Source organism: Cibotium barometz, chromosome 35, assembly GCF_041138505.1.
Source record: "Cibotium barometz isolate CiBa-2024 chromosome 35, ASM4113850v1, whole genome shotgun sequence".
Classification (NCBI taxonomy): Eukaryota; Viridiplantae; Streptophyta; class Polypodiopsida; order Cyatheales; family Cibotiaceae; genus Cibotium; species Cibotium barometz.
Genome location: NC_141080.1, coordinates 43,836,998 through 43,852,725, shown reverse-complemented (window position 1 = coordinate 43,852,725; position 15,728 = coordinate 43,836,998). Strand labels below are relative to the sequence as shown.

The following is a 15,728-nucleotide window of genomic DNA, read 5'->3' as shown; positions in this document are numbered from 1 at the left end:
GACTTGGATGCAAAAAACCCAAATTTCACATTGATTCTCTCCCACTTTACAAATGAGCTCTGGACATGTATCACTCAATCGCTCGCATCATAAAAAAATCACTGGTTCACAATGGGGGCTTCCCGACATTACTAAAACGAGCAAATTCTTAGCAAAAAGTAACTAGAACACTATGTTGGGGCACTCTCACTAGTGGACGACCGCCTTTGCCAAGTAAGCTCATATGGCATGCCAATGGAAGACTGACACAAGGAGCTCCAATAAGACTCTATGTGCACTGGGCACATGTGTGGGAACATTGAGATTATGCGAGTTGGCTAGAAGAGAATCAAAGCTAAATGAGTGGCAATCCTTGTGCATTTAATATTTTATACATTTCACATGTGGTATTGCCCACTCGCAAAATCAATCAACCACCATGTAATCCAATCTAGTGCATAATAGGGGAGCTACCTACACATATGAAAATGAGGGCATCCTAGTTGGAACATGCCAAATCAAGAAAAAGAGAGGACCATACCCTTGGGTGGCCCTCTTTCCGTGAGCCCGGTTTGTTTATTATAGAAGCAAAGCAACGTCGACTCGAACCGCGGGCGTCTCAGCCGACTACTAATATCTTAGCGCTCTATAAATTAATGGGCGCAATGTGCGTTCCATTTGTAGGCCGTCGTCTCACTATAAGCTCATCTCATCTACACGACACGATCATGGCACACCTAAGAAGCTGCACGCAGCAGATGCTGCTTGTGTCGCTGCTCCTCCTCCTCAGCAGCGGCGCTTCTCCAAGTACGTAATAATATATTACGTGCTAAGAAGCTAGACGTCCTTTTCATTGTCGTGCTCTCTGCGTTATTTAGAATATCATCTAATAGCTTGTTGATCTGCCAGTACAGTAGGGTGAAGAAGATCTAGATATATAGATAGATCTTCTGCTGCGATTAGGGCGATGAATAATCTTTGTTATTGTCTGTACTGCTGCGATTAGGGCGATTAATAATCTTTGTTATTGTCTGTACTGCGTTATTATAACTACAGCTGCAGCAGCTGCTGCTGCGATTAGGGCGATTAATAATCTTTTTTTAGTAGTGCACGCTTGTACTACTACTACCTGGACTACTGCGGTCTGATGCTCGCCTGTTGATCATCATGAGCATCATTGATATATATATAATAGGATGATGGTAAAATATTGCAGGTTTTGCCTGGCCAAATGCCCAGGAAATCGAAATGAACAGCCTGATGAAGTTCAAGCAGGGCCTCCAGGATCCCCAGCACGCGCTGGACAGCTGGACTCTCGACGATATGCCGAATGCGTGCGGGGTCTGGAGCGGCGTGGAATGCGATGGGGACTACAGAGTCACGTCCTTGTACGCATCATGAAGCACTCTCTCTCTCTCTCTCTCTCTCTCTCTCTCTCTCTCTCTCACATTCAATCAAATATGTGATCTTTTCTTTCTGGGGGGGGGCTTTTTTTTTTTGCAGGATGCTCCCTGGCTACGCGCTCTCTGGGCCTCTTGTCCCAGAGCTCGCCCAGCTCACCCGCTTGCAATATCTGTACGTTTCCTGCATATTGTTCACAATTACAGCATGGTCCTTGGTTATTAGGCCAGCTGAATATATGCTTAAACGGCCGGGTGATATATATCCGTTAGCTGTTACACTCTCATTTTTATCTATTGCATTAACGCACGCTCGCTCGCCTCCTGATCATCGCCGCATGCATACAGGGACTTTGCACAAAACTCTCTCACAGGGCCCATTCCCATGGAGCTCGGCAGTCTGAGCAGCATGCTGGGCGTTTCTCTCCAATTTAACCAGCTCTCCGGCACCATACCAGCAGAGCTCGGAAACCTCTCGGCGATCACCGCCCTGTAAGTCTTATAATACCCTTTCGTGTGTGCTAAAACCCAAATGTAACAATACTGACGCTTCAAGCATGTCTGGTGTTTGGCCGCCGCCAGTTTTCTGCACGGCAACAAGCTCACGGGAAGGATTCCGAATACCCTCTCCAACCTTTCGCAGTTACGTAACCTGTAAGTATGGATACACCCGCGTGATCTGTCCTGTAATTTCCGACTTCTTGTCCTGCTTGCTTCATGCGCATTGGCTTGCTTTAATTTCCCAGGCAGCTCGGGCTTAACCAATTGACAGGCCCCATTCCGGATGGCCTCGACCGCTTCCCCGCAGCTAGGTGAGAATCCTCCCTAGCATCCTCACTTTTTATGACAATGTTCCCTTCCAATATCGATAAGCCTGCTCATGACCATCGGATGGATATGGGTGTTCTGTTGCAGTTTTGCAGGGAATCCAGGGCTCTGTGGAAAACCCCTCGGCATACCATGCCCTAGTCCTTCAGCAGCACGCTAGACTAGAGTACTGCTTCGCTAAGTAGTCGCCAATTTAGCTTGCTGGCGACCTCCTCTTAATTTTGGAGTGCTCATCACTACACTTATATGGGATGTAGCTTTTTCTTTTCCCCCCCTTTTGGGCTTATATCAAATGACTCCCAACTTTGGTGTTCATGTTAACTCATTCTTAGCATCCCTCATTTTAAACTACAATAATGATCCTCAAGAGAGGATCCCAAGTCTAGCCTATGGGCATAAGGAATTTCATGCACACCCTCACCCACCTGTACCATAAGGGGGTTCCAACAACATTGGTATTTTGATACGTGACGATGTCATATAACTTCACAATTCACAAAGGTGTGGTAGAAACTCATAATCTCTCTATAGAGTCCACTACAATGAATCATAAATCTCTCTCTAGGGTCCACTAAAATGAATCATAAATGTTGGAGTCGAAGTGTTATGTGGGATGCTTCAATAACGTTTCTAATCTACTTCTTCTCTCTCCCCACAAAAGCTACTCATAAATGTTGGAGTCGAACTGTTATGTGGGATGCTTCAATAACGTTTCTAATCTACTTCTCTCTCCCCACAAAGGTGTGGTAGAAACTCATAATCTCTCTATAGAGTCCACTAAAATGAATCATAAATGTTGGAGTCGAAGTGTTATGTGGGATGCTTCAATAACGTTTCTTCCATAGTATCCATCCTCTCGACATCATGTACCGATGGGCCACACACTCTCATGACTCGAGCAAGTCATGAATCACAACGGGAAAAAAACAAAAGTGAGCCAAAAATTTCAACTTTTCACGGCGGCCATTGATGTGGGAGATGTGCTTTGTAAGTTATTTAAATGTTCCTAGGTCTCAAGCTCCCAATCATATGTAAGCAAAAATGGTTGATCATTGCTCTCAATGAGGGGATTGAATCTCAATCCACCCACACATCACATCCTTATCACCAAAGCATTTTCTTTTGGTAAACCATGATTGCAAACCCTCACATTGATCTATAAGGTGTGCCCAATCTCAATCTAGTAGGCCATTTCATCCTTAGATTTGTAACATCTTTTTATTAAAGATGATCATAGGTGTACTAGTGAAGACTATTGTAACATTCTTTTATTAAAGATGATTTTAGGTGTACAAGTAAAGACTACTATAAACCCACCTTCTTCTCCTATAATATATGTGATGTCCTCTTTCTAACAAATAATGTATTCATCTCTTTCCAGGTGTACCAATAGAGACTACTATAACTCCATATCGAGTCTCCTACAATATATGCAATATATCGAGTCTCCCTAGTTTACTCCTACTATAACTCCTACTATAACTCCATATCGAGTCTCCTACAATATATGCAAATAATGTGTTCATCTCTTTCCAGGTGTACCAATAGAGACTACTATAACTCCATATCGAGTCTCCTACAATATATGCAATATAGAGACTTTCTTAGGAATTTGAGAAGTCAACAAAATTAGTAATATGGAATATATGGAGTTCATGGGCACCAATTCTTGACAATTCTATGCTTCTTCTATGTGCCAACAATGATACGATTATCCGCTCTTAATCAACTAATCATTGCATTCTACTAACTATCAAGCTAGGAATGTTTCTTGGGGTAGTCCTACTCTGAAATCCATAGAAATACTTTCCCACTTATCCTCAAGTATCTGTAGTGGTTTTAATAAACCACCTACTTTTAGGCGCTCAGCTTGATTGACTTAGCACTTAGGGCATTTAATAACATAATGCTGGACATCCTTCTTTAAACTTGCCCGATAAAACTATCTTTTATTAATAAGTGCATAGGTCTTAGAAATTCCCGGGTGCCCCGCACTTGGATTGTTGTGATGTGCTAGTACAATATTCTCATGAATATTTTCTTCTTTGGGTACACAAATACGACCTTTATATAACAAGTACCTATTATGGATGGAAAAAAAATTCCAATGATCTTTTTCACTTATTGACCCTTTTTAAGTCATTCCTTTGAACGACTATCTTTTTTAAGTGACATTCTTTTATCACTAGCAGCTACATTTTCTTTACTCTCTATTTGAGAGTTATCTTTTTTAATCAAGTATTTCCAAAATACTTGATAGCTAGGGTCATTAGCACATTTTCCTTGTAAGTGAGCCATCAACTCACTTTCTAGTTGAGTAAAAGTCAACTTATTTATCACAGGTGCTTGACTTAGAGTATCTACCCATGACATTAAATTGTCCTTTTCTATATTTGATTTGAAAATCAAACTCTTGTAGGATTTCACCCATCTAGCCTTCCTACCTTCTTTTAACTCCTTTTGAGTACTTAACCATTTAACACTTTCATGGTCAGATAATACTTTAAAATTGGCACCATACAAATAATGATGCCACAAAATTGCAAATAGTTCTCTCATAAGTTGAATAGGAGTTCAATAATTACTTTGTACATTGTCGAACATTTTACTTTTAAATGCAGCTGGCCTTCCCTTCTGCAATAATACTGCTCCTATATCAAAACTAATAGCATCCATTTCCAATATAAATGGTTCATTTGGATCCAGTATTTGCAAAATAGAAATAGTAGCTATTGCTAGTTTTAATTTTTCAAACTAGTTTCTTAATCATGAGTCCAACTAAATTGTTTTCCTTTTCCTTTAATCTGGGTCGTCTCATTCGAAAAACTATCTTAGCATAATTTCTTATAAACTTTCAATAAAATCCATCAAGTCCTAAAAAGGTTGTAACTCATCTATATTAGATGGGGCCTTCTCTGTAGAAAAACATGGTTGGGGATGTAGACAGCAATCACATGATGAACACAAGATTGAGGTAGAAGGAAGCTGATGTGATTTTTATTATCCTTTAGTAAGTACACTGCCTTATTTATAGGCTTCTGGCCTAGGCCTTATCTTCTCACACTCTGCATCACATGTGAGGTCGGGTGTCGGAGTCCTAGTGTGAGTAGAGTCCTAGAGTGTGTGTGTCCTATAGTGGTGTCGGTGTGAAGTGTCCTACAACCACTTGTGTGAGTTTTCCCTTTGGGAGCTTTGTAGGGTCACTTTTGACCTTTAGACTAGATTTGATTCTTCACTGACATGTGACCCTAGAAAGATCCCAAAGGGCAAACTCACACAAGTGGCTATAGGACACTTCACACCCACACCACTATAGGACACACACACTCTAGGACTCTACTCACACTAGGACTCCGATATCCAACAAGCCCCCCTTTAGAGCTAGGGGTAAGTGACAATAACAGAATCCAGACTGTGCATCCCATGCAGTCTCAGAGGCTAAAGTCTGAGCATAATCAAAAGGTTGAACTAAGCACTCTCATGGCTTAAGATTCGACATGATTAGAGGCTCATGTTTGAGCATGGATGCATGACTAGCATGGATGCATGACTAGCACCTTGCAAAATCAGTCTCTCACTAGTTTCTTAATTTGATCACTCAATGTTTTTTCTCAAAAGGTTTCCTTCCCAATCTTATTTCTCAAATTTATTGTACAAATATCTTGCGTGTTTCCCCTCAAGGTACAAGCTCAATTTCATAGGATTATTGTCTTAACATGTAAGGATATTCAAATCACTTCTATGACCAGTAGAGATGATTGATTCATCCTCATATGATAAACAATCACTTGTTTTAATCCTTTGACAATTAACCTTTGAAAAACAAATCTAGGATATAAGATTGGCTCTGATACCATTTGTAAGGTCCCCCCCTTCCAAAATAGGGGAAACACTTAAGATAGTTCACTAAGTCTTAACTTGAGAAAATATCCTACTCATCGACACCTTGACCATGTGGAGATTCAAGGATATGATTCATAGGCAAGACCTAGTCCTATCGCGTAGGGGGAGTGTGGTCTTCTAAAAATCAAAACACCCATAGGATAATTGATCATAATTTGGGCAACTATTGGTCTTGATTCCTAGAGATCACTTTTTTTCTCATCCGTGCAAGGCACAGCCACCACTGGCCTAGTCTTCTAGAATAGAATTGTCCAAGAACCTATTTATCTAGTACGAGTGTGAGTATAAGTGAGAGCAAGAAGCTCATGGGTGCTCAAGAAGTACGAGCTCCACCAATTCCTACATATTGGATTGCATAAGGAGTCTAGTACATTATTTGGAATTAACTAATTTATCCTAATGAATATGCTCCACTACTCAATTAAATTCTAGCACTAACTTGCAATCCTCATGCAAGATTAATGCACTCTTGATATCCAAGTTGATTATTGGTGCATGGATTGCATGAGGAGTCTAGTACATTATTTGTAGTTAATTAATTAATTTGAGTGAATATGCTCCACTACTCAATCGAATTTCCAACATTAACTTGCAATCATCATGCAAGATTAATGCATTTTTGAGGTCCAAGCATTAAGTATTCGAACAAATATTTGAATGCTATTCAACCTTGGACTTCGCTTAAGCACTTATTCCCTATGATAATGCAAAGACTCTAGAATTCATATAGAAGCTTTGATTAAATAATTAAAAATCACATGGGGCTTGTTTTACTGGACTACACATTTCCTCTTACCGAATCATAGACAAAAAGAGCTATATAATAGAGAACCCATATATTAACTCTTTATCTAGAGGTGTATGAGTGCCCACACTAATGCACTCGACAATTGTGCATGACGGGTGCTACAAGGCTTTCCTACATTACTAATGAGCAAATCAACAAAAACCAACTATAACACTATGTTGGGCCACTCGAGCTAATGGATGACCACCTTTACCAAGTGAGCTCATGTGCCATGCCAATGGAAGACCCATGCAAGGAGCTCCAAGAAGAGTCTATGTGCACTGGGCACATGTGTGAGAACATTGAGATTCTACAAGTTGGCAAGAAGAGAATCAACGCTAAATTAGTTACAATACTTGTGCATTTAATATTATACATTTCACATGTCGTATTGCGGACTCGCAAAATCAATCAACCACCATGTAATCCAATTTCTAGTGCATAATAGGGGAGCTACCTACACATATGATGAAAATGAGGACATCTTAGTTGGGGCATGCCAAATCAAGAAAAACAAAGGACCATATCTTACAATGAAATCCACGAGGGTTGGCGAGAAGGTTGAGGGTGTGCAGCATGTGCATGTAAAAAATATCCATACATAAGTGTTCTATGTCAATGCGCTTGTATATGCTCATAAGCTCTCACAAATGCCTAACTTGGCGAGACCTACATCAAGAAGGGTACACATCTACTCAGAATATGTTTTGCATAAAGTCAACATCAAATTTTTACAGACTATATCCTACCTAGTACTTTTTGAATTCTCTAAAATAAATTCACATTAAAATGGTTCAAAATGGCCGCTAAACTAACATGCATGCTCTACCAAGCTGTAGAATTGTCTATGCCTTTGAGCTTTTTAACTCACATAATATACAAAAAAATTAAACTCAATAAGGTCTCAATATATATTTTAAGATATTTCCTTTAAAATTCCATCACAGAATGCAACATGGCTGTTAAAACTTTCATGCATGTGATGCTGTATTTTGTGCATATAATTCTGTTAGAAATAAAAAATGTCTTGTGTATGTATAGTAGAAGTAAAGAGGTTCACAAAGCCATTTTAAAGAAATTATCGATGTTTTCATCAATCATGATCACCCAAGAAATTAGCAAGGGTTTGTAAGCCCTAATCAAAGAAACCAGCGAGGGTTTATAAGCCCTAGTCGAAGCTAGTCAAACTGTCGGTGCTCTTATCTGAGAAAAATAATATCGAGAAAATACTAAGGAAACAATATCGAGGTTTATTTTGAGGGAATAGTATCAAGGTTAATACTCAAGGGCAAAACAGAACTAAGTAAAGAGTGTATCACCAAAAACCATGGTATTTCTCCATTTTATTATAGTGAGACTATGTGTGTAGATCTTAATATATAAAGACTTGGATGCAAAAAACCCAAATTTCACATTGATTCTCTCCCACTTTACAAATGAGCTCTGGACATGTATCACTCAATCGCTCGCATCATAAAAAAATCACTGGTTCACAATGGGGGCTTCCCGACATTACTAAAACGAGCAAATTCTTAGCAAAAAGTAACTAGAACACTATGTTGGGGCACTCTCACTAGTGGACGACCGCCTTTGCCAAGTAAGCTCATATGGCATGCCAATGGAAGACTGACACAAGGAGCTCCAATAAGACTCTATGTGCACTGGGCACATGTGTGGGAACATTGAGATTATGCGAGTTGGCTAGAAGAGAATCAAAGCTAAATGAGTGGCAATCCTTGTGCATTTAATATTTTATACATTTCACATGTGGTATTGCCCACTCGCAAAATCAATCAACCACCATGTAATCCAATCTAGTGCATAATAGGGGAGCTACCTACACATATGAAAATGAGGGCATCCTAGTTGGAACATGCCAAATCAAGAAAAAGAGAGGACCATACCCTTGGGTGGCCCTCTTTCCGTGAGCCCGGTTTGTTTATTATAGAAGCAAAGCAACGTCGACTCGAACCGCGGGCGTCTCAGCCGACTACTAATATCTTAGCGCTCTATAAATTAATGGGCGCAATGTGCGTTCCATTTGTAGGCCGTCGTCTCACTATAAGCTCATCTCATCTACACGACACGATCATGGCACACCTAAGAAGCTGCACGCAGCAGATGCTGCTTGTGTCGCTGCTCCTCCTCCTCAGCAGCGGCGCTTCTCCAAGTACGTAATAATATATTACGTGCTAAGAAGCTAGACGTCCTTTTCATTGTCGTGCTCTCTGCGTTATTTAGAATATCATCTAATAGCTTGTTGATCTGCCAGTACAGTAGGGTGAAGAAGATCTAGATATATAGATAGATCTTCTGCTGCGATTAGGGCGATGAATAATCTTTGTTATTGTCTGTACTGCTGCGATTAGGGCGATTAATAATCTTTGTTATTGTCTGTACTGCGTTATTATAACTACAGCTGCAGCTGCTGCTGCTGCGATTAGGGCGATTAATAATCTTTTTTTAGTAGTGCACGCTTGTACTACTACTACCTGGACTACTGCGGTCTGATGCTCGCCTGTTGATCATCATGAGCATCATTGATATATATATAATAGGATGATGGTAAAATATTGCAGGTTTTGCCTGGCCAAATGCCCAGGAAATCGAAATGAACAGCCTGATGAAGTTCAAGCAGGGCCTCCAGGATCCCCAGCACGTGCTGGACAGCTGGACTCTCGACGATATGCCGAATGCGTGCGGGGTCTGGAGCGGCGTGGAATGCGATGGGGACTACAGAGTCACGTCCTTGTACGCATCATGAAGCACTCTCTCTCTCTCTCTCTCTCTCTCTCTCTCTCTCTCTCTCACATTCAATCAAATATGTGATCTTTTCTTTCTGGGGGGGGGCTTTTTTTTTTTGCAGGATGCTCCCTGGCTACGCGCTCTCTGGGCCTCTTGTCTCAGAGCTCGCCCAGCTCACCCGCTTGCAATATCTGTACGTTTCCTGCATATTGTTCACAATTACAGCATGGTCCTTGGTTATTAGGCCAGCTGAATATATGCTTAAACGGCCGGGTGATATATATCCGTTAGCTGTTACACTCTCATTTTTATCTATTGCATTAACGCACGCTCGCTCGCCTCCTGATCATCGCCGCATGCATACAGGGACTTTGCACAAAACTCTCTCACAGGGCCCATTCCCATGGAGCTCGGCAGTCTGAGCAGCATGCTGGGCGTTTCTCTCCAATTTAACCAGCTCTCCGGCACCATACCAGCAGAGCTCGGAAACCTCTCGGCGATCACCGCCCTGTAAGTCTTATAATACCCTTTCGTGTGTGCTAAAACCCAAATGTAACAATACTGACGCTTCAAGCATGTCTGGTGTTTGGCCGCCGCCAGTTTTCTGCACGGCAACAAGCTCACGGGAAGGATTCCGAATACCCTCTCCAACCTTTCGCAGTTACGTAACCTGTAAGTATGGATACACCCGCGTGATCTGTCCTGTAATTTCCGACTTCTTGTCCTGCTTGCTTCATGCGCATTGGCTTGCTTTAATTTCCCAGGCAGCTCGGGCTTAACCAATTGACAGGCCCCATTCCGGATGGCCTCGACCGCTTCCCCGCAGCTAGGTGAGAATCCTCCCTAGCATCCTCACTTTTTATGACAATGTTCCCTTCCAATATCGATAAGCCTGCTCATGACCATCGGATGGATATGGGTGTTCTGTTGCAGTTTTGCAGGGAATCCAGGGCTCTGTGGAAAACCCCTCGGCATACCATGCCCTAGTCCTTCAGCAGCACGCTAGACTAGAGTACTGCTTCGCTAAGTAGTCGCCAATTTAGCTTGCTGGCGACCTCCTCTTAATTTTGGAGTGCTCATCACTACACTTATATGGGATGTAGCTTTTTCTTTTCCCCCCCTTTTGGGCTTATATCAAATGACTCCCAACTTTGGTGTTCATGTTAACTCATTCTTAGCATCCCTCATTTTAAACTACAATAATGATCCTCAAGAGAGGATCCCAAGTCTAGCCTATGGGCATAAGGAATTTCATGCACACCCTCACCCACCTGTACCATAAGGGGGTTCCAACAACATTGGTATTTTGATACGTGACGATGTCATATAACTTCACAATTCACAAAGGTGTGGTAGAAACTCATAATCTCTCTATAGAGTCCACTACAATGAATCATAAATCTCTCCCTAGGGTCCACTAAAATGAATCATAAATGTTGGAGTCGAAGTGTTATGTGGGATGCTTCAATAACGTTTCTAATCTACTTCTTCTCTCTCCCCACAAAAGCTACTCATAAATGTTGGAGTCGAACTGTTATGTGGGATGCTTCAATAACGTTTCTAATCTACTTCTCTCTCCCCACAAAGGTGTGGTAGAAACTCATAATCTCTCTATAGAGTCCACTAAAATGAATCATAAATGTTGGAGTCGAAGTGTTATGTGGGATGCTTCAATAACGTTTCTTCCATAGTATCCATCCTCTCGACATCATGTACACGTTGGGCCACACACTCTCATGACTCGAGCAAGTCATGAATCACAACGGGAAAAAAACAAAAGTGAGCCAAAAATTTCAACTTTTCACGGTGGCCATTGATGTGGGAGATGTGCTTTGTAAGTTATTTAAATGTTCCTAGGTCTCAAGCTCCCAATCATATGTAAGCAAAAATGGTTGATCATTGCTCTCAATAAGGGGATTGAATCTCAATCCACCCACCCATCACATCCTTATCACCAAAGCATTTTCTTTTGGTAAACCATGATTGCAAACCCTCACATTGATCTATAAGGTGTGCCCAATCTCAATCTAGTAGGCCATTTCATCCTTAGATTTGTAACATCTTTTTATTAAAGATGATCATAGGTGTACTAGTGAAGACTATTGTAACATTCTTTTATTAAAGATGATTTTAGGTGTACAAGTAAAGACTACTATAAACCCACCTTCTTCTCCTATAATATATGTGATGTCCTCTTTCTAACAAATAATGTATTCATCTCTTTCCAGGTGTACCAATAGAGACTACTATAACTCCATATCGAGTCTCCTACAATATATGCAATATATCGAGTCTCCCTAGTTTACTCCTACTATAACTCCTACTATAACTCCATATCGAGTCTCCTACAATATATGCAAATAATGTGTTCATGTCTTTCCAGGTGTACCAATAGAGACTACTATAACTCCATATCGAGTCTCCTACAATATATGCAATATAGAGACTTTCTTAGGAATTTGAGAAGTCAACAAAATTAGTAATATGGAATATATGGAGTTCATGGGCACCAATTCTTGACAATTCTATGCTTCTTCTATGTGCCAACAATGATACGATTATCCGCTCTTAATCACCTAATCATTGCATTCTACTAACTATCAAGCTAGGAATGTTTCTTTGATAGTGTCACTCTTTGCATTACCTTTGGTTCAGCAGGTTCAGGTTTTTTAAAGAGTTAATCATGTCTCTCCAAAACTGAAGCTTAGAGAATGCCATGAGTTCTCAAATGCCCCCCATCGGTGTCTTTGATTCGACAGCATTGTGTTGGGTGCACTCATATGACAATCGTTCAAAATACAAATTTGTACGCGAAGCTAACATCCCTTGGAACCGTGTTGCCGATTTTGGTTAATCTATCCATTACCACCTAGATTGAATCATGCCCTCCTCTACTTATTTGGGGTAGTCCTACTCTGAAATCCATAGAAATACTTTCCCACTTATCCTCAAGTATCTGTAGTGGTTTTAATAAACCACCTACTTTTAGGCGCTCAGCTTGATTGACTTAGCACTTAGGGCATTTAATAACATAATGCTGGACATCCTTCTTTAAACTTGCCCGATAAAACTATCTTTTATTAATAAGTGCATAGGTCTTAGAAATTCCCGGGTGCCCCGCACTTGGATTGTTGTGATGTGCTAGTAAAATATTCTCATGAATATTTTCTTCTTTGGGTACACAAATACGACCTTTATATAACAAGTACCTATTATGGATGGAAAAAAAATTCCAATGATCTTTTTCACTTATTGACCCTTTTTTAAGTCATTCCTTTGAACGACTATCTTTTTTAAGTGACATTCTTTTATCACTAGCAGCTACATTTTCTTTACTCTCTATTTGAGAGTTATCTTTTTTAATCAAGTATTTCCAAAATACTTGATAGCTAGGGTCATTAGCACATTTTCCTTGTAAGTGAGCCATCAACTCACTTTCTAGTTGAGTAAAAGTCAACTTATTTATCACAGGTGCTTGACTTAGAGTATCTGCCCATGACATTAAATTGTCCTTTTCTATATTTGATTTGAAAATCAAACTCTTGTAGGATTTCACCCATCTAGCCTTCCTACCTTCTTTTAACTCCTTTTGAGTACTTAACCATTTAACACTTTCATGGTCAGATAATACTTTAAAATTGGCACCATACAAATAATGATGCCACAACATTGCAAATAGTTCTCTCATAAGTTGAATAGGAGTTCAATAATTACTTTGTACATTGTCCAACTTTTTACTTTTAAATGCAGCTGGCCTTCCCTTCTGCAATAATACTGCTCCTATATCAAAACTAATAGCATCCATTTCCAATATAAATGGCTCATTTGGATCCACTATTTGCAAAATAGAAATAGTAGCTATTGCTAGTTTTAATTTTTCAAACTAGTTTCTTAATCATGAGTCCAACTAAATTGTTTTCCTTTTCCTTTAATATGGGTCGTCTCATTCGAAAAACTATCTTAGCATAATTTCTTATAAACTTTCAATAAAATCCATCAAGTCCTAAAAAGGTTGTAACTCATCTATATTAGATGGGGCCTTCTCTGTAGAAAAACATGGTTGGGGATGTAGACAGCAATCACATGATGAACACAAGATTGAGGTAGAAGGAAGCTGATGTGATTTTTATTATCCTTTAGTAAGTACACTGCCTTATTTATAGGCTTCTGGCCTAGGCCTTATCTTCTCACTCTGCATCACATGTGAGGTCGGGTGTCGGAGTCCTAGTGTGAGTAGAGTCCTAGAGTGTGTGTGTCCTATAGTGGTGTCGGTGTGAAGTGTCCTACAACCACTTGTGTGAGTTTTCCCTTTGGGAGCTTTGTAGGGTCACTTGACCTTTAGACTAGATTTGATTCTTCACTGACATGTGACCCTAGAAAGATCCCAAAGGGCAAACTCATCACACAAGTGGCTATAGGACACTTCACACCCACACCACTATAGGACACACACACTCTAGGACTCTACTCACACTAGGACTCCGATATCCAACAAGCCCCCCTTTAGAGCTAGGGGTAAGTGACAATAACAGAATCCAGACTGTGCGTCCCATGCAGACTTGCAGTCTCAGAGGCTAAAGTCTGAGCATAATCAAAAGGTTGAACTAAGCACTCTCATGGCTTAAGATTCGACATGATTAGAGGCTCATGTTTGAGCATGGATGCATGACTAGCTCCTTGGTCTAAGGAAATGCACCAACATCCTGGAGCCCCCTTGTCTCCTAACGGGTACATGAAAGAAGTGGAGCCTTTTATAAAACAAGGCACACAAAATCACTTAGATTATTACAATCATTTCAGGGGGACTACCCAAGGCAGAGTACCTAACACTCACATAAGACTCTAGAAAGCCCAATCATCATCCATCTCTTCAGAAATGCGATAGTCCAGGTATAGCAGTAGGGAATGCTTTCTCCTCTATTCCAGTAGAGGATCCAGCTCCGTCATCGTCATCCTCGCTCTGCTCTGCAACCAAATTTGCATGTTCTTTGGATTGGTTTTTGGCCAACTTTTGGAAGCAACGGTCCTCAGTGTGGCCGAGCTTCTGACAATAATTACACTTGAGTGGTTTCCCACCCTTTTTTGATTTGTTTCTTGAGAAGAAGGCCTTCTCAAGTTCGAGGGACACTCCAACATTTTTCGTAAGTCAGCGGTCTTCATCAATAAGATGGGCCACCATCTCTTCATATCCCATGCCATGGCCAACTCGGAGTACTTCCAGTATTTCACTGTATTTGGGGATATCCTCATTTCTAGAGAGTAGTACAACTACCTGATCATCATCTCCAACCGTGGCTTTCATCTCCAACTGTTGAAGGATAGAATCGAGATTGCTCACATGTTCACTCAATGTCTCTGTTTCCTTCATCTTCAAATTAAAAAGTTTTTGCTTAAGAAAAACATGATGATCTTATTACCAAAAAGACTTTCAAGCTTCATCGAGATTTCACTTGCTATCTTGTCAAAATCCACATGGTGGATTAGGTTTTGTCATTCTGGTTCTCCCAGAGAAGGATGTTTCTTTCATCCAAGTCGGGCTTCTCTTCCTTGCCATTTGCCACATTCTACATTCCTTCTTGCATGAGAAGAAGCTAGATTTTGGTTTGCTAGGTGGGAAAATTCTTCCCCGATAATTTTTCTATCAATCGAGGAAGTTTTAATACTTACATGAGGATTAGAATGAGGAAGGGGGAAAACTTTTAAAAAAAATTTACAATGAACTAAGAAGAGATCTTAGCTTGTCAGAGAAATCTGATCATTCAGCATTGATGAAAAAAAAACGCAGAACAGATGAAAATGCAAGTACATCATGGAGCTAAATGAGGGCTGTATCTTCAAGTCTAGCAAGTGATTCTTGCCTCTGCTCAGCAAAAATGTAGCTAGAATTACCTCCCTTGAAATGATAGGCTGTATGGACACGTCTTCACAGGAATAGATAATGGCAGCGCAACATTTACAAATTTGGAGAAAGGGCGGCGTTTTGTGGATGAGATGAGAGAGCTTGAACGCAGATCTATTGATTGTGGCAGCCCGTTTGCTTTTAAATCTATTAAAGTGGGTGCCTTTAAATCTTTGAATACCATACC

The 15,728-nt window shown here is 40.5% G+C and overlaps 2 protein-coding genes across 2 annotated transcripts; both read left to right on the top strand.

The window, feature by feature from the left end:
• Positions 1-1,285: 1,285 nt before the first annotated feature.
• Positions 1,286-2,682, top strand: LOC147618481 (uncharacterized). Its single transcript, XM_086775167.1, has 6 exons — positions 1,286-1,367; positions 1,483-1,554; positions 1,728-1,871; positions 1,962-2,033; positions 2,126-2,191; positions 2,295-2,682. Exons 1-6 carry the CDS (start codon positions 1,303-1,305, stop codon positions 2,365-2,367), a joined length of 492 nt encoding a protein of 163 aa, XP_086631293.1. The 5' UTR covers positions 1,286-1,302; the 3' UTR covers positions 2,368-2,682.
• A 6,239-nt stretch (positions 2,683-8,921) lies between these two features.
• LOC147618480 (uncharacterized) lies at positions 8,922-10,963 on the top strand. Its single transcript, XM_086775166.1, has 7 exons — positions 8,922-9,067; positions 9,477-9,648; positions 9,764-9,835; positions 10,009-10,152; positions 10,243-10,314; positions 10,407-10,472; positions 10,576-10,963. Exons 1-7 carry the CDS (start codon positions 8,926-8,928, stop codon positions 10,646-10,648), a joined length of 741 nt encoding a protein of 246 aa, XP_086631292.1. The 5' UTR covers positions 8,922-8,925; the 3' UTR covers positions 10,649-10,963.
• The last annotated feature ends 4,765 nt before the right edge of the window (positions 10,964-15,728 follow it).

Coding starts and splice junctions, on each gene's coding strand:
- LOC147618480 (XM_086775166.1), top strand. CDS start 8,926: ATGTGCGTTCCATTTGTAGGCCGTCGTCTCACTATAAGCTCATCTCAT. Junction 10,153..10,242: donor CTCTCGGCGATCACCGCCCT/GTAAGTCTTATA, acceptor GGCCGCCGCCAG/TTTTCTGCACGGCAACAAGC. Junction 10,315..10,406: donor CTTTCGCAGTTACGTAACCT/GTAAGTATGGAT, acceptor TTAATTTCCCAG/GCAGCTCGGGCTTAACCAAT.
- LOC147618481 (XM_086775167.1), top strand. CDS start 1,303: ATGCCGAATGCGTGCGGGGTCTGGAGCGGCGTGGAATGCGATGGGGAC. Junction 1,368..1,482: donor GACTACAGAGTCACGTCCTT/GTACGCATCATG, acceptor TTTTTTTTGCAG/GATGCTCCCTGGCTACGCGC. Junction 1,555..1,727: donor CTCACCCGCTTGCAATATCT/GTACGTTTCCTG, acceptor GCATGCATACAG/GGACTTTGCACAAAACTCTC.